At 34.0% G+C, this 23113-nt stretch overlaps 1 protein-coding gene across 7 annotated transcripts in view; it reads left to right on the top strand.

The window, feature by feature from the left end:
* Ccdc91 (coiled-coil domain containing 91) overlaps window positions 1-23113 on the top strand; it is a 321339-nt gene that overhangs the window by 91144 nt on the left and 207082 nt on the right. For 4 of the 7 annotated variants that reach the window (XM_076852739.1, XM_076852740.1, XM_076852737.1 and 1 more), the window contains 3 exons: window positions 20323-20483; window positions 21396-21599; window positions 22647-22751. In XM_076852739.1, the coding sequence (XP_076708854.1) occupies window positions 20323-20483; window positions 21396-21599; window positions 22647-22751 (470 nt within the window). Of the gene's footprint in view, window positions 1-14191; window positions 14390-16662; window positions 16709-20322; window positions 20484-21395; window positions 21600-22646; window positions 22752-23113 lie in introns of those variants that run through there. The other 3 variants (XM_076852744.1, XM_076852742.2, XM_076852741.1) reach the window with 3 other exon arrangements.

The following is a 23113-nucleotide window of genomic DNA, read 5'->3' on the forward strand; positions in this document are numbered from 1 at the left end:
TAAACTTTAGCAGTGATTTTCTTATATGGAGATATTACTCTATCATTGTAATTCTAAATTAGCAAAAAAAATTCTTTGTAGCTCAGTAATAGTAGAAATCATTGCTTAGCAGTCTTATATCAATATATCTATTTAGTTTTCCTTCAGAATTACATTTCTTTAGCCTCATGAAATTACTCTTTATTGTTATTTTTTTAAATTTATTTATTTTTTAGTTGTAGTTGGACACAATGCCTTTATTTTATTCATTTATTTTTATGTGGTACTGAGGATCGAATCCAGGGCCTTGCACATGCTAGGTGAGCTCTCTACTGCTGAGCCAGAACCCCAGCCCTTGTTATTGGTTTTTTAAAATTACTTTTATTTTTAAAATATATGACAGCGGAATACATCACAATTCTTACTACACATATAAAACACAATTTTTCATATCTCTGTTTGTATATAAAGTATGTTCACACCAATTCATGTCTTCATACATGTACTTTGGATAATGATGTCCATCACATTCCACCATCATTGCTAACTCCCTGCCCCCTCCTTTCCCCTTCCACTCCTCTGCTCTATCCAGAGTTTGTCTATTTCTCCCATGCTCCCTTTCCCTACCCCACTATGAGTCAGTCACCTTATATCAGTGAAACATTCTGTATTTTTTTTGGGGGGAGGAATGGCTAAATTCACTTAGCATTATCTTCTCCAATATCCTCCATTTACCTGCAAATGCCATGATTTTATTCTCTATTGCTGAGTAAAATTCCATTCCATATATGCCACTTTTTTTTTTTTTTTAATCCATTCGTCTACTGAAGGGCATCTAGGTTGGTTCCACAGTTTGGCTATTGTGACTTGTGCTGCTATAAACATTGATGTGGCTGTGTCCCTATAATATTGCTGTTTTTAAGTACTTTGGGTATAGACCGAGGAGCAGGATAGCTGGATCAAATGGTGGTACCATTCCCACTTTTCCAAGGAATCTCCATACTGCTTTTCGTATTGGCTGCACCAATTTGCAGTCCCACCAGCAGTGTATGAGTGTGCCTTTTCCCCCACATCCTCACCAACACTTATTGTTGTTTGTCTTCATAGGAGCTGCCATTCTGACTGGAGTGAGATGGTATTTTAGAGTAGTTTTGAATTGCATTTCTCTAGCTGCTAGAGATGATTGGGTTATTTGTTTTTTGGTGTTTAGCTTTTTGAATTCTTTATATACCCTAGAGATTAGTGCTCTATCTGATGTGTGAGGGGTAAAAATTTGCTCCCAAGATGTAGGCTCTCTATTCACCTGACAGATTGTTTCTTTTGCTGAGAAGAAACTTTTTAGTTTGAGTCCATCCCATTTATTGATTATTGGTTTTAATTCTTGTGCTATAGGAGTCTTATTAAGGAAGTTGGGGCCTAATGCCACATGATGAAGATTAGGGCCTACTTTTTCTTCTATTAGACGGAGAGTATCTAGTTGAATTCCTAGGTCCTTGATCACTTTGAGTTGAATTTTGTGCATGGTGAGAGATAGGGGTTTAGTTTCATTTTGTTATATATGGATTTCCAGTTTTCCCTGCACCATTTGTGGAAGAGGCTATCTTTTCTCCAGTGCATGTTTTTGGCGCATTTGTCTAGTATAAGATAATTGTAATTTTGTGGGTTAGTCTTTGTGTCTTTTTCTATTTCTATGAGGAATGCCATTAGGATTTTGATCGGAATTGGATTATATCTGTATAGTGCTTTTGGTAGTATGGTCATTTTGATAATATTAATTCTGACTGTTCATCTTCTAAGGTCTTCTTTGATTTCTTCTTTGGGATTCTGTAGTTTTCATTGTATGTTTCTTTCACCTCTTTCGTTTATTCCCAAGTATTTTTTTTTTTTTTTTTGAGGCTTTTGTATATGGGGTAGTTTTCCTCATTTCCCTTTCAGAGGATTTGTCACTGATAAACAAATAACCCAATCAATAAATGGGCCAAGGATCTGAACAAACACTTCTCAGAAGAGGATGTACAATCAATCAACAAATATATGAAAAAATATTCATTATCTCTAGCAATTAGATAAATGCAAATCAAAACTACTCTAAGATATCATCTCACTCCAGTCATAATGGCAGCTATTATGAAGACAAATAACTATAAGTGTTGGCGAGGATGTGGGGAAAAAGGCACACTTATACATTTCTGGTGGGAATGCACATTGATGCAGCCAATATAGAAAAAGCAATCATGAAATTCATCTGGAAAGATAGGAGACCCAGAATAGGCTAAAGCAATCCTTAGCAGGAAGAGTGAAGCAGGTGGCATCACTATACCAGACCTTAAACTGTAAGACAGGGCAATAGTAACAAAAACAGCATGGTATTGGCACCAAAACAGACTGGTAGACCAATGGTACAGAATAGAGGACACAGAGACTAATCCACAAAATTATAATTATCTTATATTAGACAAACGTGCCAAAAACATTCATTGGAGAAAAGAATCAATAAATGGGATGGATTTAAACTAAAAAGTTGCTTCTTAACCAAAGAAACAATCTATGAGGTGAATAGAGAACCTACATCTTTGGAGCAAGTTTTTACCCCTCACACATAAGATAGAACACTAATCTCTTGGTTATACAAAGAACTCAAAAAGCTACACACTCAAAAAACAAATAACCCAATCAATAATTGGTTATTTTTCTTGTTGAAATTAGGAACTCAGACTAGTTACTTTCCATTTTCTCTTGGTTGGGTTTTCAACCCCTATCCTATAAATATTTTATTGTATACCAACCACAGGTGGCACAGTGGGAGCAAACAGGACAGACCTGGTTCTTGGAGCTTACAAGCTAGTAAGAGAGTGAAATTAAGCAAAGAATTAAACAAATGATTACTGAATTATAACTAGGATATACTTTTAAGGGTGAGTACAGGGAAAATAATTATAAGGGTACTGCTAATAAAGTGAAAACTGCATTCCAGAAGGGTTTTTAAGTCCAAGTGTGGGTAAGCAGAACAAAGGCCTATTCTGTTTAGGGAGGCAGGGCTTTCCTGGCAGTTGTGCAGCAGAATCAGAAGGGGATACAGGACATCTTTCTTTCCAATTCTGAATTTTGTCAATTTTCTTAGTCTCTCAATTTTATATATTTTTTTCTGATTTATTTATTTCTTTTCTTTGTTTTTTTCCCCTCTATTTTCTTGGGTTTATCCTTCTGGTTTTACTGATTTAAAAAAGTTTCCTTCTTATCTCATTAATTTTTAAAATATATATATATATTTAATTTGCTCTAATTAGTTATACATTACAGTAGAATGCATTTTGACACATTTTACATAAATGGAATAACTTTTTCTTCTGGTTGTACATGATGTAGAGTTACATGGGTTTTCCCTCTTATTACTACTTTTACTACATTCTGACAATTTTGTGTATAGTCAAATTTCTGTAACTTTTCACTTTGTAACTTAATTTAAGATTATGTTACTAGGCATATCCATATTTGGGATATCTTTTTGGGTTATTGAACTTTTTATCATTAGGTCTCTAGGTTTTTTTCTCCTCCCAAGCCATTTTATCCAATAACAAATACAGTAGCTCTGTTTTGGTTAGAATTTAACTAGTATTTCTTTTTCCATCCTTTTGTTTCTTCATCTCTTTTTATCTTTATATTCTTTAAAAAGCATAATCTGGTAGTCATTGTCTTTGAATTGAAATATTTAGTTCATTTATATTTAATGTAATAAATTATATGTGTATATATGAGCATATATACACACATACACATATCTGTTACAAAATGCATATATATATTTATGATTTTAATTTTGGCTTTCTTTTTGTATTGCTATTTTTTGTTTCTTTTTCTTTATCTTTTTGAGTTGATTATTAAATTTCCTTTTGCTCCTGCTCTACTAATTTGAATGTACTTTGCTTCTCTTCTTTTGGTGGTTTTTCTAGAAGTTTTAACAAAGATTCTTAACTTATTAAAACTTAAAGCAAGGGCTGGTAATGTGGCTCAATGGTAGAATGCTTGCTTGTCATGCTTGAAGTCCTGGATTTTATCCCCAGCACTTAAACAAACAAACTAAACAAACATGAATGTCATTTGTCTCTTGAGTGTCTATGTCTTCCACGTTTCCTTGTGGATGATTTGAAGTTTTTTAATTTCCTCTCTCTGTTATTATGCTGTTGTTGTCTAATAGCATAATAACATATATGTTTATGTATGTATATGTATACGTAAATCTATATTTATTATATATATATATAAAACATATACACACATACATACATATGTACATATACATGCATATATACAAACTATATATGTATTTACATAATATAAAGATTTTATGTGGGTATATAATATTTAATACCAATATCTATGTTTATGTGTGTGTTTATCATATTTAACTCTACAAGACATTATTATTAGCATTACTACGCTTGTCATTATACTTATAAGTTACTTTGACTTGGGTTTCTAGATTGCCAGTCATTTTTTTTTCTCTGCCCAATGCTGACATTGCTGCTCTTATCTATCAAGATAATTTCTTGTATTTGTTAGGCTTTATTACTTGGAGAAATTACGTTGTAAAGGAATTAGGGTTTGTACCTGTTTTAAAGTCTTAAAGTCTTAAATGATTATAACTGGTTAAACAAAGAACTGTTATTTAGGTTATAACAATATAGTTGACACCCTAAACATATGTTTAATTTTTTGAGTTCTTTGTATACTCTGGATATTAGGGCTCTATCTGAAGTGTGGGGAGTAAAAATTTGTTCCCATGATGTAGGCTCCCTATTTACCTCTCTTATTGTTCCTCCTGCTGAGAAAAAACTTTTTAGTTTAAGTAAGTCCCATTTGTTGATTCTTGTTATTAACTCTTGTGCTATGGGTATCCTATTAAGGAATTTGGAGCCCGACCCCACAATATATAGATCGGAGCCAACTTTTTCTTCGATCAGACGCAGAGTCTCTGATTTGATATCAAGCTCCTTGATCCATTTTGAGTTAACTTTTGTGTATGGCGAGAGGAGGGGATTCAGTTTCATTTTGTTGCATATGGATTTCCAGTTTTCCTAGCACCATTTGTTGAAGATGCTATCCTTCCTCCATTGCATGCTTTTAACCCCTTTATCAAATATAAGATAGTTGTACTTTTGTGGATTGGTTTCTGTGTCCTCTATTCTGTACCATTGGTCCACCTGCCTGTTTTGGTACCAGTACCACGCTGTTTTTGTTACTATTGCTCTGTAGAACAGTTTGAAATCTGGTATCACTATACCTCTAGATTCACACTTCCTGCTTAGAATTGCTTTTGCTATTCTGGGTCTTTTGTTTTTCCATATGAATTTCATGATTGCTTTATCTATTTCTACAAGAAATGCCATTGGGATTTTGATTGGCATTGCATTAAACCTATAGAGAACTTTTGGTAATATTGCCATTTTGATGATGTTAGTTCTGCCTATTCATGAACAGGGTATATTTTTCCATCTTCTAAGATCTTCTTCTATTTCTCTCTTTAGGGTTCTGTAGTTTGCATTGTATAAATATTTCACCTCTTTTGTTAGGTTGATTCCCAAGTATTTTATTTTTTCTGAGGATATTGTGAATGGGGTGTTTTTTCCTCATTTTTGTTTCAGAAGTTTTGTCGCTGACATACAGAAATGCCTTTGATTTATGCGTGTTGATTTTATATCCTGCCACTTTGCTGAATTCATTTATTAGTTCTAGTAGTTTCTTTGTAGACCCTTTTGGGTCTTCTAGATATAGAATCATGTCTTCCGCAAATAGTGATAATTTAAGTTCTTCTTTTCCTATTTTTATGCCTTTAATTTCTTTTGTCTGTCTAATTGCTCTGGCCAGTGTTTCGAGAACTATATTGAGTAGAAGTGGTGATAGAGGGCATCCCTGTCTTATTCCGGATTTTAGAGGGAATGCCTTCAATTTTTCTCCATTCAGAATGATGCTAGCCTGAGGCTTAGCATAGATAGCTTTTACAATGTTGAGGTAAGTTCCTGTTATCCCTAGTTTTTCTAATGTTTTGAACATAAAGGAATGCTGTACTTTGTGGAATGCTTTTTCTGAGTCTATCGAGATGATCATATGTTTCTTATCTTTGAGTCTATTGATGTGGTGAATAACATTTATTGATTTCCTTATATTGAACCATCCTTGCATCCCAGGGATGAATCCTACTTGATCATGGTGCACATTTTTTTTCATGTGTTTTTGTATCCGTTCTGGCTTCTACTTGCTCCACTCTGTTAGTGATACTCTCATTTGAGTTTTTAATTTGGTTTGTAGTTTCTTTCATTTGTAGAATTATTGTTTGATTTTTTTTTATAAACTCTATCTCCTGATAAAGATGCTTATTTCCTTCCTTTATCTGTTTGTGTAATTCATTTTCAATGTGTTCTTTCACTGTTTGAATTTGCTGTCTCATATCCTCTTTAAGATTCCATTCCATCTGTCTAAGGTATTCCTTGAGTTCTTTATTTGGCCATTTTTCTTATGCCTCTAGGTATTCCTGAATATTTAGGCTGTCCTGCATTGTTTGTACTCCTTTTCTTCCTTGCTTCTTCATGCTGCTCATGTTACTTCTTGTTCTGTTTGACTGCTGAGTTACTTTTTACTCCTATAAATTTATTTGATGCTTGGGAGGAAAGGTATTAGAAGGGAAGGGATGAAGTCACTAAAGAGAATGAGAGTAAGCAGGTAGAATTCAAGGAAGCAGGAATAAGGAAATTGAAAAGAAATGAAAAGACAAAAGAAAAAAATAGAAAATAAAAAAAAGAAAAAAAAATTTAAAAAAATAATCAAAAAACAAAAATTAAAAATAATTAAAAAAATAATTAAAAATTAAAAAATAATTAAATAATTAAATAATTAAAAAATAATAAAAAAATAATTGAAAATTTTTTAAAAAATTTAAAAAATAAAAAAATGAAAAAAAAACCCAAATAAAAAAAATTTAATAAATGCAGTCTTAGAGTTTGATTAACTTCTCTTCCAGTAGGTGGAGCTGTGCCCACTGGGCCAAGCTTCTCCTCTCAATATGTGGGAACCAGTCACTGTGCAGCAGCTCCTCCTCCCAGACTGGGCGGGTCTCCAATCCTGAGTGCCTAGGGCCTTCTATTGTGTCTAGTCACATCCCCACTTTTCCTCAAGCCAGGCCCCGCTCACCGGTGACGTTCACCACAATAGTGGCTACACACCAGGTCTGCTGCTCCCAGGAGCCCTATTACCTTGAACATCTGGGCACACTCTCCCCGTTTGCCATTCCCTCATACCCTAAGTTTGTGGAGCTTGGTGCTGAGAACCCTCAGCGAATTTTGCTTGCCCTCCGGTAGCCACGCCCCCAGTAGCTGGTGCAAGAGACCTCAGTTGTCAGCACTGGTGGGATCAGTAGCCAGGGTTCTGCGCTGCGGGTCCCAAGCTGCGGGTCCCGTGTCACTCCTGATTCCCTGGGTCTGACTATCGCGCTCATGGGAGAGCTGGGAGGGGCCCTTAAGGTTTCCCCGCTCTGTGGAGAGGAAGGGCTAGGGGGTTACACACCTGTCACCACTGGTTTCAATGAAGTTATCTCCTCCACCGCATTCTGGTGATGTCAGTTCTCTGCCATGGTGGTATCCCATGCAAATGGCCACAGTTCGTTCCTTTTGCCGGGTGACCAATGCAACGGGTGCGTCCTGACTGGCTCTTCCAAGCTCAGTCTCAATCCTGTGGTCACTGCCTATGAAGGCTCAGTTGGTATTAACCTCCACAGGTTCAGAAGGGCCGACCAGTTATTTCAGTGGGATCAGTTAGTGCTGAGTCACAGTGGTTTGCTGGCGAGACGCAGGCGAACGGGAGCTTGAATTCAGCCGATCTGGGCTCGGTGTGAGTTCGCCCCAGATCCACATCAGCTCAGCATTGCCTAGTGATCCTGAGCAAACAGCATTTAGACGGTTTATGACTCCCTATGCCCGTGCAGCTGAAAAGGTCAGAGACATGATCTCTCTGCGCCCGCTGCCATGTTGGATCTCTGTTCTTTCAACTTTTATTCCATCCAAGCTATCATCCTATTGGTCAATGCTGCCAAGCTTAGGTAGGGTCTCTATATCAGTTGGCTGTCCCACATGCCAATCATTCCTAGACACACCCTCATTGACACACCCATAACTCTCTTAATCCTTGGCATTTTTTAATCCAATCAAGCTGACAATTCAAATTAACTATTAGTACTAATACTGACCCCAATTAAAGTGATGACTGTAAAATTATAGATACTGAAGTTATAACCTGTCACACCCACTTTTAAGACTGGTGAAACTGGCCTACTGGATGTTTAAAATCCAAACCTTGGAGAACAAAGTCAAGGAAGCAACAGGATCAAGGAAAAAGCAGCCAACATTTTTGTCCTTGCCCTCAAAGGTCAGCCAGGACCTAGAGAATGACTGGACCCCTCTGACGTCCCTTAAACTCCATTGAATCATCTAATCAGGGAAATTGAGAGGACCATATGGATCAGGAAGCCAGCCATTCTGCAAATAGAAAGGTCATTGGAGAGGGAAATGTCCCTGAGGTTTCCAAGGGAAGCCACATGTGATCAGCAAGACTTCCCATCTGACCCATCCTGGCAGATCCTTTCCACTGGTAGAGGAAAACTAAAGGAGCCAAGAAGCTTCGCACATGTCCCCAAAAGTGATCTCTGAGGAATCTGACTCTTTTAACAGTAGATAGGAACAAGATTGGTTTTGACCAACTTGGTCTTAAACACCTGGCAGGAGAGTATAGCCAAAACACAGTCCCACACGGACATTTAAAAGGAAAAGCAATTTTTTTTTTAATGTAACTTAAGATGTACACTTGTCAGCCCTACCAAAAATAGCTGAAGACTATAGAGGAAGGGTCCTTGTGTGGGAGTGCCTAATAATAATGATCACAAAGGTCTCTAGATTCACAATTTTGTCCTGAGTTAATTTGAACCTAATTTCATGGACTTGTAAATCTTCCTAACTTCCTACAGTGATAAACTTGATGTGTTTTTCACTGATATGGTTATGAGTTACTATCTTCATGGTTTTCAGAAACAGGCTGAAATAATAATTGGTTTTCTGCTAATGTTTTCAAAAAAGTAATGCTTTGCTGTCTTGTTTGTTGTCTGTTTGATCCCTGCCCTATGTATGCCTTGTCCAGTCACCTACCCTCTGCAGCTGTGGACCTCTGGATTGCTCTGATGCTGAATGTCCTTAATTTTCCACACTGCACCTAATAGAGAATAAGGACTTTGGGTTTCACTTCCCCCAACTTCGCCCTTTTTTCAGTGGGAAGCAGTTTGTAAATGTCATTGCCTATTTTTCCACAGACATGGAATGTAGGAATTGACAGTGGAGAAATGTAACAGTGTTCCATTTTATGTTTTAACTATAGCCCCTGCTGCTCTGCCACTGCAGCATTTTTTATTTTTTTGGTTCTACTACCATTTTCTTTTTTTTTTATTGGTTGTTCAAAACATTAAAAAGCTCATGACATATCATCTTTCATACATTTGATTCAACTGGGTTATGAACTCCCATTTTTACCCCAAATACAAATTGCAGAATCACATCGGTTATACATCCACGTTTTTACATAATGCCATATTAGTGACTTGCAACATTTTTTAAATGGACGTGTTTCTTTCTCTCCTTTTCTCCCTGCTCCTCACTAATCTCTCCTGCTCCCTAATCTCAGGGGAAACAGGGTTACCTTTCTTCCCCATTTTAGGCAGATTTATCTGTCCTTGAGTACACACCCACCATAGTAATGAAGTAATCCGGGGTTTGGGTATGTTACCAGAAAATCTCAGAAATGACTGTTTTCCAAATTCACAAGTGAATTACAACTCTAACAGAGAACATGTGAAATGTAGCCTTTGAATCTTTAAAAGCTCCCCCCCCCCCATTCCTACTGATGAACAGAATCACAGTCTCTGGGATAGGGGTCTCCTTTGTTTCTCCTTTGCTAGCAAAGCAGTAAAAGTTCTTTTTCCTTTTTCCAAAGAAAGAAAGAAAAAAAAAAAAGAGTTGTAAACCACTTAATTGATGCATTTACTAACTATATATTCAAAAATATATGAGAAGCCTTCTGAATATAATACTTTAAAGATAGAAATGTATATATGCCACAAAAAAAAGACAACTAAAAGAATGACAACAAACTTTCCTCATATTATTTACAAAGAATAAATACTGTATACTCATGTACTAATTTCAGGTTGATAATAGATTTTCTTTTCCTTAGTTTTGATGATTTCCATCATTCTACCAATACATATATATTAAACTACAAATTAACATTAAGATGATTAAAAGGAACACTGTTGGATAACAGTGGTTTTCATCATAGAAGATAAAAGTAAATGAAATATTGAAGGTTGTAGAATTACTCTTAATTTTGCTAATCACAGAATTAAATTATTTTGAATTGCTTACAATTCTTAAACTTGCTTATGGGTATAGAATATCATCTTTATTTTATTGCCATTTTTGCTTTTGATTTTAAAATTAAAATATCTATGTATGGCAATATTTTGTTACATGAAAATTAGTGTTTGTGTACTAGAAAAGACATATGTCTTTTATGGGTAAAATAAACTCTTTTTGGTGTTTGCACTTTTGAGGCATGTTTTGATCTGTGTTTTTTAGAAGCAGTTAGACTGCATTTTATTGTTTCAGTTATTTTCAAAATGGGATTGCTGTTATGAGTAAATTTAAATCTATAGACTTCAGATTTACATAACCAACAGTCTCTTCACTTTTCAGCTTGGATATCTATTAGACATTCAGAGCCAACATATTCTTCTCTAAGGTCATGGTTGATATTGGATTAATTTTTTAATTTTATTCCCCTGGAAACATGCATCTTTGTTATCAGATAGCAGTGTTTCTGGTAAATATGACCCTTATAAGTATTAATGCTGAGATTTGTGGTATGTGCTTGTAATCCCTGCTCCTCAGGAAGCTAAAGAAGGAGGATTCCAAGTTTAGGCCAGTCCTGTCTCAAAATAAATATAAAAAGGGCTAAGGATATAACTCAGTGGTAGAGTGTTTTCCAGCATGTGCAAGGGACCTGGATTCAATCTGTAGTACCTCAAGGAAAAATAAAACATTCTGTGTTGTCTAGGAGCTCTGTCAATGAAATATGTATACCTGCTTGAAATCTAGGACTTTCCTGGGTATTGGTACTTGTAACAAAGTGTGTCTTTTCTAGAGATATCATTGTAGTGGTGTCTATGAAGTTGTTTCAAGATATAGCAACTCTTATGAGGCATATGCCTGCCTTCTAAGCCAAGGTGGGCCTCACAGTCACCTGAGTAGAGCCTATCTACTTGCACAGGAACTGGAATTTGTATTGAGGGCAGAGACTAAGTTTTAATTGATGAAACTTTTCTTTTGAAAGAGAAACTTTTTACCTTACCTGTATGATGTGTTTCTAGCATGTGCTTTCTAAGTAAATCTGATGCTTATTATGGTCTGAGATAGTTTTAAGAGTCCAAGTGTCTAGTTGAAATGACATATGGCGAAGTCCACATCCGAACAATAGTGTCTTTGCCCCTTACTTTTCCCATCAGCAGCGTTCCCCCTATTAAACATTGAGATTTTCTCCTTCCATTCACTTCAGCAAAATATTGGAATCATTCTTGATTATTCTGTATCTCATCCTATATCCAATTCATCAGAAAATTTTGTTACACATCTTTACAAAATTCATGCAGTGTTTTTCCACCTCTCAGTACCTCAAATCTTAGTCTCCTTTTTTGAGTCACCATTATCTCTTGACTGGATTATTGAAAAAGCATACTGAGTATCTCCCCTCTCTCTCTCTCTCTCTCTCTCTCTCTCTCTCTCTCTCTGTCTCTCTCTTTCTCTCTGTTTTTTTGGGGGCAGGGTCCCAGGGATGGAACTCAGGGGCACTCAACCACTGAGCCACATCCCAGCCCTATTTTTGTATTTTATTTAGAGACAGGATCTCCACTGAGTTGCTTAGCCCCTTGCTTTTTATTGAGGCTGGCTTTGTACATGTGATCCTCTTGCCTCAGCCTCAGCCTCCAGAGCCTCTGGGATTACAGGCATCCTGAAGTGGCTAACAGTTTACCACTTATTATTATTATTATTATTTTTTTGTGTGGCCCAAATTAATTTCTGAGACAAACATTTCTCCCAAATCTTTATTTTCCTTATTTTGTTATTTATAGTTTATTTTTATAGGATCATTTATTTTTCCCTCAACCACTTTCTCTCAGTTGCCTTTCTAGTTTGGCTTTCTGCCAATTGTAATCTGCATATCAATAAAAAGATTTAAGAAATGGACAAATAATTCTCTTTTACCCTTATTCATTTTCTTCAAAGGTTAACATTTGCTTGCTTTCTCCTTATTCTTTTTCCTCCTCCGCTTTTTCTTCCTTCCCTTCTCTTTATTGTCCTTCTCAATATTTATTTAGTGTTCTTTTGTTCCTAAATGGAGGGCAGGTAGTCAAAATACTAAGTCCCAAAGTAACCCAAGTACCAAAAGCCTAGTGACCAAAAACCTGGATTACTTATCCCACATTCATATGCAATAGGATTTAATTCTTTTTTTTCTTTTTGCTATTTATATTCCATTTTAGGATTTAATCCCCCTATTTCCTGTTTTTCAATTTTGTTTTCTTTATTTCAATTATGTGCAACATTAATGTGGTTCTAAAAGTCCAAAACTGTATTGAAACCTTTACTCAGAGAAAAGATGTTTTCTGCTATTCATTTCTTCTGTCTTTCTGCCTCATTCTCATCTGTCCCTTATCTTCCTGTTAGTTTTGAACTGTATTATGACAAATAGGTACATGTTTCTTTGTTTTTTTTACACTGTTGAGGGCCATTTGCAAATTTTCTTTTTGGTAAGTTTTTTTTAAACATCTTTTGCCTATTATCTTATAAGTTTATTATTTTTAATCCCCTTAATCTTTTGCCCAGTTTTAAATCTTCTTAAAATATTAGGAATATTGGCCCTAGTCTGTAATATGTATTGCACATATCTTTTTTTCCCTAGCTTGTAGGTTTTTGATTTGCTTTTAGAAGTTATTTTTGACAGAAAAAAGTTTGTATATATTCATAATAGTCAAATTATTCAGTCTTTTATTGTGTTTAGAACCTAGCCATAGGTAGCCTTTCTTACACCATAGGTAAAAAAAACTTAATCAGGGTTTTGTCTAGCATTTATGTAGAGTCATTTAAAAAATATTTATCTTTTCTCATACTTGGAGTTTATATTTGTGTTTGATGTGAAATATGTGTAATTTTAGCCTTTTCTAAATGGCTAATCAGTTGTATTAGTACTATTAACAGGTCTGTCTTTGCTTCATTGATTTGTAAAAACCACTTTTATTATTACACTTCTTTCACTCATACACTCATAGTTGAGTTTTTTTTTCATCAAATAATATATTGTTTTATGTGTAGAAGTTTTATAGTATGTTTTAGTATAATTTAATATGGCATATTTTACTAATGATAGTATTATATTTTAATATAGTTTATTTAATGCATTTTAATAAGTGAGGCTAGTATTCCCTTTATTGCTTTTCTTTTGTAGTGCTTTGTTATTTTTACAGGTTTACTTTTTCCATGTGACATTTAATGTACATTTATCTAGATAAATGTACATTTTTCTTAAAAAAGCTTATTGATATTATATTGGAATTGTGGTGAACCTATAAATAAACTAAGGGAAGACCAGCATGTATATGATGTTTAGTTGTCCTGTATAATTGCAAGGGATATCTTTAGCTTGTTTAGGTCTCTCTTTGTGTGTTTCAGGAGCATTTTAGTTTTCCTCACATCACTTTGCTAAATTTATTCTTAATAATTTGATCTTCTTTGTTGCAATGAAAAACAGTGTTTTCTGGATCATTTCCTTTTCTTGAAATAATCTAAATCTTATGCATTGTTTGTAGGTTAGTTGCCTGATAATGTAATTTTTGTTCCCAAGAAATAGATTTATTTTCAAGAAGTGTTTTTTAAAAGCAGTAATAAAAATCAACTTTTGCAAACTACATTTCTATAAAGGATTGCCCATTTTTCTAAGTTTTAAAATATGTTTTCTTAATGTATAGAGGAGTCAAGATTTTTTTTTTTTTTTTGTACTAGGGATTGAACCAGGAGTGCTTAACCACTGAGCCACATTCACAGCCCTCTTTTGTATTTTTACTTAGAGACTGGGTCTAGTGAAGTTGATGAGACTTGCTATCTTCCTGCCTCAGCCTCTGGAGCCACTGGGATTATAGGAGTGTTCTTCGATGCCCAGAGAGGAGTCAAGATTTTTAAAAAATTTCTTCTGTTTTGATGACTATCTTCTCTTTGCCATTTAATTTTGTATATTTGTACTCCCCCATTACTACTGGTTAAATAAGGTATGATTTTTTTTAACTTAGGGTTTTTAAAATTATATGTACTCTTTTATTAATCTACATGAATCTGTGTTATCTGTGTTTTTTTTCTTATTCTGTTTTTTTTTTTAAGTTTTCTTTGTATCTTAAATTTCAACTGGGGATTTAATTCATTGATTTTTTTGTTGATATGTTGAAGAATATAGATTTTTTTCTAATTACTGCTTTAAACATATCTAATAGATCTCTGATATGTAAGGTTTCTTTGACATTATTATTATTACTGTATTTAGAAATCCTATAATATCTTTAACAAAAAGTAGGAACCTAGGATAATGTTATGATTGGGTGGGTAATGGAATATGCAAAAAGTTTCCTGGAAAAATTTGTTTTCAATGTTACTGAATGATAATGTTCCTGACACTTTCCATTTAATGTTGTACTTACCATGTATCTGTCACTGAGCTGAATGCTTTCTATACATTATCTCACTTAAGCTCTATAACATGGCTTTTTAGGCACATATTATTTTCTCATTTTCAGATGAGGACACTATGACTTGCAGGGGTTTATATAATTTGCGTAGGGCTCCTTAACTGTTCAGCAGTTATTTCAAATTGGAATGCATTTTTGACTCCACTGCCATGGCTTGAACTTAGGCAATAATATTATGAGATCATAAAGGTATTGAACAGTATGACATAATCAGGGAATTTTAGTAGCAAGGTGTGACTGGAGTAAAGTTAGCACTTACAGTGGTTTCATTTCTGACTTTGGTAAATTCAGTGTTTATTGAGGTACTGTTAACTGAGTAGGAAAACATGAGGCAAACATGGTTTATATAAAATGTTAGTTAAGTTTAATGTACCTGTTGGACATCCAAATGGATCTGTCTGGTCATAAGGTGAGTACAGTGATTTGGAGATGTGACGAGTTATTTATGCCTGAGTTGTGGATTTGTTTGCCATTAGCCTTTAATTGATAATTTCATAATGGGTTTTAAAGTGGCAAACCAAAATACTGTATTGAGTGAAATCAAAAGTACAGGAAAATAAAATTTAAGGCTTAATATAGAAAGAACCTGAAAAGGAAAGAAAGAAAAATTAGTCAACTTATACGGGGAAAATCTAGGAGATAATGGAAAACCATTTGTGTTCTTGAGAACTAAGGAGAGATAAGATCAGAAGTGTTCATTCAATTTAATAATAGCTGAAATGACATGTAGTATCTCTAATAACAGGTCCAGTGGGGTGATGATAGGATTAAGGAAGAAGAAAATGGAAATAGGTGTTATACATTATTCAGGAAATTTGTTTATGAAGGGAAAAGGTGAGATGGAGGTGGTATCTACTGTGAAGTGTAGGATTCCTATTTTGCTTCCTCAACCTCCCCCTTACTTTGTCCTTATTTTGCTTTTCTTTGTTCTCCTTTTCTCCCACCTTTCTGACTGCTTTTCTTCTTCTCCTCATGTGATGTACTTGAACACTTAATGTTACAGGATGAAAATTTACTTTAGATAGTATAGATCTTGTTTTAAAATATGGCTATAAATATGAATGACATAAAGAGAAGTTGAAATATTCAGGTGTTAAAAATGATACTTTCAAGATATTCTTGAATACAGGGTCATAAACACTCTTGTCCTATAAATTTTTATAATAAACTTTAAAATAGTAATGGAAGTAATAGCAACACTGTGATAAATGTTTTACATATTTTAGCCTATTTAAAGCTCCACCAGAACTCAGTGTGCATCTTATAGATGAAGAAACTGAATAACAGATAAATTACCTAATTTGCACATTGTTCTGTATCTGTTGTGGCAGTATGGTTTCAGAATCTGTATCTTCATCAGAAGGCTATATATTCCTTATTGTATAAGCTACTTTTCATAACCTTTAAAAGTTCATTAGTAATTTTTGTTATGAATTATAATTCACAACTAGAAGTTGGAATATTTTTAGAGATTTTTTTCCCACCATATAAAATAAAAATTAGAAAAATTCTGAAGAGTATTTACCAAATACAAACATGAATTGAAGTTTTATTTTTCTATATTTGAGTAAAAATAAATTGAAATGTTTGTTTGTGAATGTAGAATCAAGTATCTGATATGGCACATAGTATCTCAAAAATAATATTGCTACATAATAAAATATAGATAATATAAATAATACTTTAAAGTGCCAATGGATAAGTCAATGTATTCTTTAGTTTATTAATATCTAATGGCCTTATAAATATCTCTCTTCAGGGAAAAATGCAATTTCCATTGTGAGCTGCCTTCCAGAATTTATGGTAGAACTTCACTGACGTTGCTACTGATGCCAATGTGGAATAAAGGTCTTTATAATTTAGAAAGTGAAACATATAAATGAGTTACTTCTAAAAATTACTTTTCTTAAATATGAAAGCACATAATTTATTTGAATTGTGAAGGAACATTTAAAAATAAAGTCATATATGTATAATCTGTTAATTTTGTCCTTTACATTTTTATCTTTTTTATTCTTGGCAATAGGCGTTGCTTTTATGACTTTTTTTTGTCTTTTAATTTTTATTTATTTTTTAGTCATACATGACGGTAGAATGCATTTTGATATATAATACATACATGGAATGTACATACATCAATCATATTGTCTATTCTATTCTGCTGCCCTTCCTATCCTCCCTACTCCTCCCCCCTCTCCCATCCTTTCTCTCTATCCAATCTAATGTGACACACTTTTTTTTCTTTTTCTCATTACAACATCATATATGTATTCTGTATAACAATGAAGTTCTCCTTCCATCTTCTGTGCAACTCCCCTTCTCCCTCTTTTTCCCTCCCATCTCTCGTCCCTATTTAGTGGTAGTCTTCTTCTCATGCTCTTCCTCCCTATCCCATTTTGAGTCACCCTCCTTATATCAGAGAAAACATTCGGCATTTGTTTTTTAGGGATTGGCTAACTTCACTTAGCATAATCTGCTCTAATGCCATCCATTTGCCTGCAAATGCCATGATTTTATTATTTTTAGTGCTGAGTAATATTCCATTGTGTATAAATGCCACATTTTTTTAATCCATTCATCTATTGAAGGGCATCTAGGTTGGTTCCACATTCTAGCTATTGTGAATTGTGCTGCTATAAACATTGATGTGGCTGTGTCCCTGTAGTATGCTCTTCTTAGGTCTTTTGAGTATAGTCCTAGGAGGGGAATAGCTGGGTCAAATGGTGGTTCCAATCCCAGCTTTCCAAGGAATCTCCATACTGCTTTCCAAATTGACTGCACCAATTTGCAGTCCCACCAGCAATGTATGAGTGTACCTTCCCACCCCCCATCCTCACCAGCACTTATTGTTGTTTGACTTCATAATGGCTGCCATTCTTATTGGAGTGAGATGGTATCTTAGAGTAGTTTTAATTTGCATTTCTCTGATTGCTAGAGATGGTGAGCATTTTTTCATGTATTTGTTGATTGATTGTATATCCTGTTCTGAGAAGTTTCTGTTCAAGTCCTTGGCCCATTTGTTGATTGGGTTATTTGCTTTTTTGTTGTTTAACTTTTTGAGTTCTTTGTATACTCTAGAGATTAGAGCTCTATCTGATGTTTGAGGGGTAAAAATTTGTTCCCAGGATGTAGGCTCCCTATTCACCTCACATATTATTTCTCTTGCTGAGAAAAAACTTTTTAGTTTGAATTCATCCCATTTGTTGATTCTTGGTTTTAACTCTTGTGCTATAGGTGTCTTATTAAGAAATCTGGGGCCTGCCCCCAAGTGATGAAAATTAGGACCAACTTTATCTTCTATTAGATGCAGAGTCTCTGGTCTGATTCCTAGCTCCTTGATCCATTTTGAGTTGACTTTTGTGCATGGTGAGAGAGGGGGATTCAATTTCATTTTGTTGCATATGGATTTCCAATTCTCCCAGCACCATTTGTTGAAGATGCTATCCTTTCTCCATTGCATGGTTGTAGCACCTTTGTCTAATATAAGGTAGTTGTAATTTTGTGGATTTGTCTCTGTGTCCTCTATTTTGTACCATTGGACTACCAGCCTGTTTTGGTGCCAGTACCATGCTGTTTTTGTTACTATTGCTCTATAGTATAGTTTAAAATTTGGAATCACGATACCACCAACTTCACTCTTCCTGCTCCTAGAATCACTTTAGCTATTCTAGGTCTCTTGTTTTTCCAGATGAATTTCATGATTGCTTTTTCTATTTCTGCAAGGAATGTCATTGGGATTTTGATGGGAATTGCCTTGAGTGTGTAAAGTGCTTTTGGTAGTATGGCCATCTTAATAATATTAATTCTACCAATCCATGAGCAAGGTAAATCCTTCCATCTTGTAAGGTCTTCTTCTATTTCTTTCTTCAGGGTTCTGTAGTTTTCATTGTATAGCTCTTTCACCTCTTTCATTAAGTTGATACCCAGGTATTTTATTTTTTTGAGGATATTGTGAATGGAGTAGTTGTCTTCATTTCCATTTCAGAGAATTTGTCACTGATATACAGGAATGCCTTTGATTTATTGGTATTGATTTTATATCCTGCCACTTTGCTGAATTCATTTACTAGTTCTAGAAGTTTCTTGGTTGAATTTTTTGGGTCTGCTAGGTATAGGATCATGTCATCGGCAAATAGTGCTAATTTAAGTTCTTCTTTTCCTATATTTATGCCTTTAATTTCTTTCGTCTGTCTAATTGCTCTGACTAGTGTTTCAAGAACTATTTTGAATAGAAGTGGTGAGAGAGGGCATCCCTGTCTTGTTCCAGATTTTAAAGGGAATGCCTTCATTTTTTCTCCAGTTAGAATGATGCTGGCCTGAGGCTTAGCGTATATAGCTTTTACCATTTTGAGGTAATTTCCTGTTTTCCCTAATTTTTCTGGAGTTTTGAACATAAAGGGATGCTGTATTTTGTCGAATGCTTTTTCAGCATCTATCAAGATGATCATATGGTCCTTATCTTTAAGTCTATTGATGTGGTGAATTACATTTATTAATTTCCGTATATTGAACCAGCCTTGCATCCCAGGGATCAATCCCACTTGGTCATACTGCACGATCTTTTTGATATGTTTTTGTATCTGATTTGCCAGAATTTTATTGAGGATTTTTACATCTAAATTCATTAGGGATATTGGTCAAAAATAAAGTTTTCTTTCTTTGAGGTGTCTTTATTTGGTTTGGGAGTCAGGGTGATATTGGCCTCATAGAATGAATTTGGAAGTACTCCCTCTTTTATGACTTTTTTATTAGGATCCTAGTCACAATGTAGTGATGGTTTGTTGTGAAACTAATTGTAAAACTGTATTTCAACATTATATTTCTGTAGATATAATCCAATAATCTATAATTGACTTTAACAGGAAAAAAATTTTTGTTTGTTACAAAATAAGAACTTAATATGGAGACAGTTGGACTCCTTATTTCACAGTAATTGTTGTTGTTCTTTATGCATTGTATACTAATTATTGTTTACATAGTTGATTGACCTCCCACTGTTCATAAGGTCATTGAGTATGTAAGTGCATCTGTCTTGCTCACTGATGTCTCCCCAGTGCCCAGTTCCTGTATGTAGCACTTGTAGACCTTCCAGTGCTTTTTTCCTACCCAAATAAATGGACTTTTCTGAACTAAAAGAATTGTGTGTGTGTGTGTGTGTGTGTGTGTGTGTTCGTCCATCCCCTTTGAGTTGCAAATGCATGTGTTATGGAAGTTAGTATAGAAGCACTAAGACCTTACACATTTGAGTCTTATATGGAAATATTATGTTAAGTTTAGAAACACTAGTTTTAGATTTCAGTATTGATCCCTGAATAATAGTCATAAAATCCTCATTTTTAATCTCATTGCTTTTACTTCCCTTACCCTTTTCCTTTTCTGTGTACTGTCTTTCTTCCTTTCAACCTGTCCTCTCTCTGTTTTTCTTTAATATCTTATTCTTTGTTGTTGTTGTTGTTGTTTAGTATCTGGAGTCCATCTTTCACCAGCTTCTCCTGAGATTGTTTTGGACCATGACCACTCGTCTCCTTCACTTGGATGCCTCTCTTCTGATGCCATCATTTCATCACCAGAGAACCTACATGCAGACAATACTATTATGAATCAAACAATTCCTAAAGCACAGGTAAAGACAAGTATATTTTAACAGAAAATTTGTATACCTAAAAAGTACATACTGTTTTATTTGATTCTTTTATGATTTCTGTTTCAATTTAGTTTTTCTATCAGAAATATTTCTACAGTACTTAGAGTTTAAAAACAAGGTAATTATGATTTTTTTGGCACAATTAAAAAACATTTGGGTAGCCTTAGTTATTTATTCAAGTGGAATTAGCTTTGTATTTCAAATCTTGAACTTTAAAATGGAAAATAATTACAAAAATATAGTTATTTCTATTTTAAGGGAATTTTAACATGTTTTCGTCCATAGAACATCTATATTAATTTTAGGATATAAACTAAAGAGGCAGCAGTCATAGTCCATCTATTCAGATATTTGTTGAACCAAATATTGTGCTGTGTACTGAAATTAGATTTCTAAAGTTAGATTTCTGAAGTATAAGTCACAATTTTAAGTAACGTATTAACTTTACTAAAAAGTGCTGATCAAATAAAGATCATTGATGAATTTCAAATTCTAATTTACAATTTAAAATGTAAACAAATTCTACCTGCATAGAATTAAGAACTGGTAAGTATCAGATGTATCTAAACTTAATTGTACATTTTCAAACATAAGAAAAAACATTAAGAATTTTTTTAATGCATTATTATCAAAATAAGAAATACCTTAGGCTTTGAAGTTAATAGGAAATTTTGATTCTTAGTGCCAGGATTATGTTGTTGGAACAGTTTGGGGTCTTCTGTAGATTTAATTCAAGTGGGAAATCATTTTGGAACCTTTGCTTCAATTTACTTTCCATATGGGGTTTCTGATGCTCTTTGGATATTTTAATTATTGAAATAGTGTGACCTTTCTTTTCTTCTTTCTTTCCTACGTGTATATGTGTCGGTTTCTGTGTCTAATGCGGTTTAGATTCAGCAAACAACACACACTCATCTGGATATCCCACTTTTTCCATTGGGCTTAACTGATGAGGCAAGTAATGGAACAATTGCTACTGTGGATGAGTCTGAGGATTCTGGAACCCATGTATCAAACATACAGCTTCAGCAAAAAATTTCAAGCCTGGAGATTAAACTCAAAGCCTCTGAAGAAGAAAAACTAAGAATTAAAAAGGTAATACTTCTTAAAAAGTAAAAGTTGGATTGTGTGAACTGAAAATTCAATGTAATCCAAAATTATAGTTAAAAACTCACCAGAGGAAGAGGATATTGTCTTCTCTTGAATTGTGGGTTTAAATCAATCATATCAGCCTATCAATTGGAAAAGCCTTTGATAAGAAATCTTAAAAGTGGTTAGCTTTCCATATCCATGGGTTCCATATCTAGATTCAACCACACATCAAAACTATTAGGGAAAAAAAAATCCATGTACCAGACACATACAGATCATTTTTATTTTGTTAGCTTTTCATACACATTACAATATATCTATTTACAGTATAAGCTTTTCATACACAATACAATATATCTATTTACAGTATATTTACATTATATTACATAATCTACAGATGATTTAAAATACATGGGAGGATGTGCATAGTGTTATATGCAAATGCTATGTCAGTTCATATGAAAGATTTGAGTATCCTCAGATTTTGGTGTGAGCAGGGGTTCCTGAAAACAATGTTTTGTTTTCATATATTCATATATAATCATTCAAATTGACTATATATGAATTTTTAAAGATACGAACAATTTGACTAGGGTTCCCCACCCAGCTAATACTTTCTTTCTGATTTAGTTTAATTTACTTTGGAAGCAGGCGGCAGTATTATATATCTTACACAGATTTCAAGTTTTATAACATTAACTTCTCCCTATGGGAGTTCAGGCATCATTGGGATATTTGACAAGAATATTTAGATGTATAATAATTCTCATAAATTATTTATGTTCTCATTTCTCTTTCCTACAATTATATATAAATATCTTGACAAATTTGTAGAAAGTTTATATAAGAGATTGGTTTTGTCAATTGGAATTACTTGAGATGCTCTCTTCATTTGTTAGAGTAATTCTTGTGTTTGGTAGAAATTAGAATGAAAGATATAATTTATAATATTATTAGATTTTAAACCGTACTTCCTGTGGATTCTTTCCTTGACAGCTATTTTCTGTGTTCATTAACATTACAAAGTTTGTTATTTTTTTTCTCTCTTAGGATGTTGAATCATTAATGGAAAAGCATAGTGTGTTAGAAAAAGGTTTCCTAAAAGAAAAAGAGCAAGAGGCCATTTCTTTTCAAGATAGATACAAAGAACTTCAGGTAAGCCTAGTGGACTTAAGGTTTAAAATGTAGCCCTTTTGATGAAGTATGCTAGTGGACTTAAAGTTTAAAATGTAGCCCTTTTGATGAAGTATACATGTAATTTCAAAAATTGCTTGGTAAATGTCTTATGAATGAGTAATCTTATACTTGGCTTGAATAAATGAAAAACATTAATCAGTATGGATGAAATCAGTGAAGATGGCCATTTTAGAAAGTGTAATCTGTGAGAAACATTAAGGATTAGTAGTTTGAGGTCAAACAATTTGGTGAAAAATATTCTGTTTCTAGTAGGCAACTGAGTATTCTAATTACATGAAGAGTTTATAATTACATGAAGAGTTTAGAATCGTATAAATCTA

This window comes from Callospermophilus lateralis, chromosome 4, assembly GCF_048772815.1.
Source record: "Callospermophilus lateralis isolate mCalLat2 chromosome 4, mCalLat2.hap1, whole genome shotgun sequence".
Taxonomy (NCBI): Eukaryota; Metazoa; Chordata; class Mammalia; order Rodentia; family Sciuridae; genus Callospermophilus; species Callospermophilus lateralis.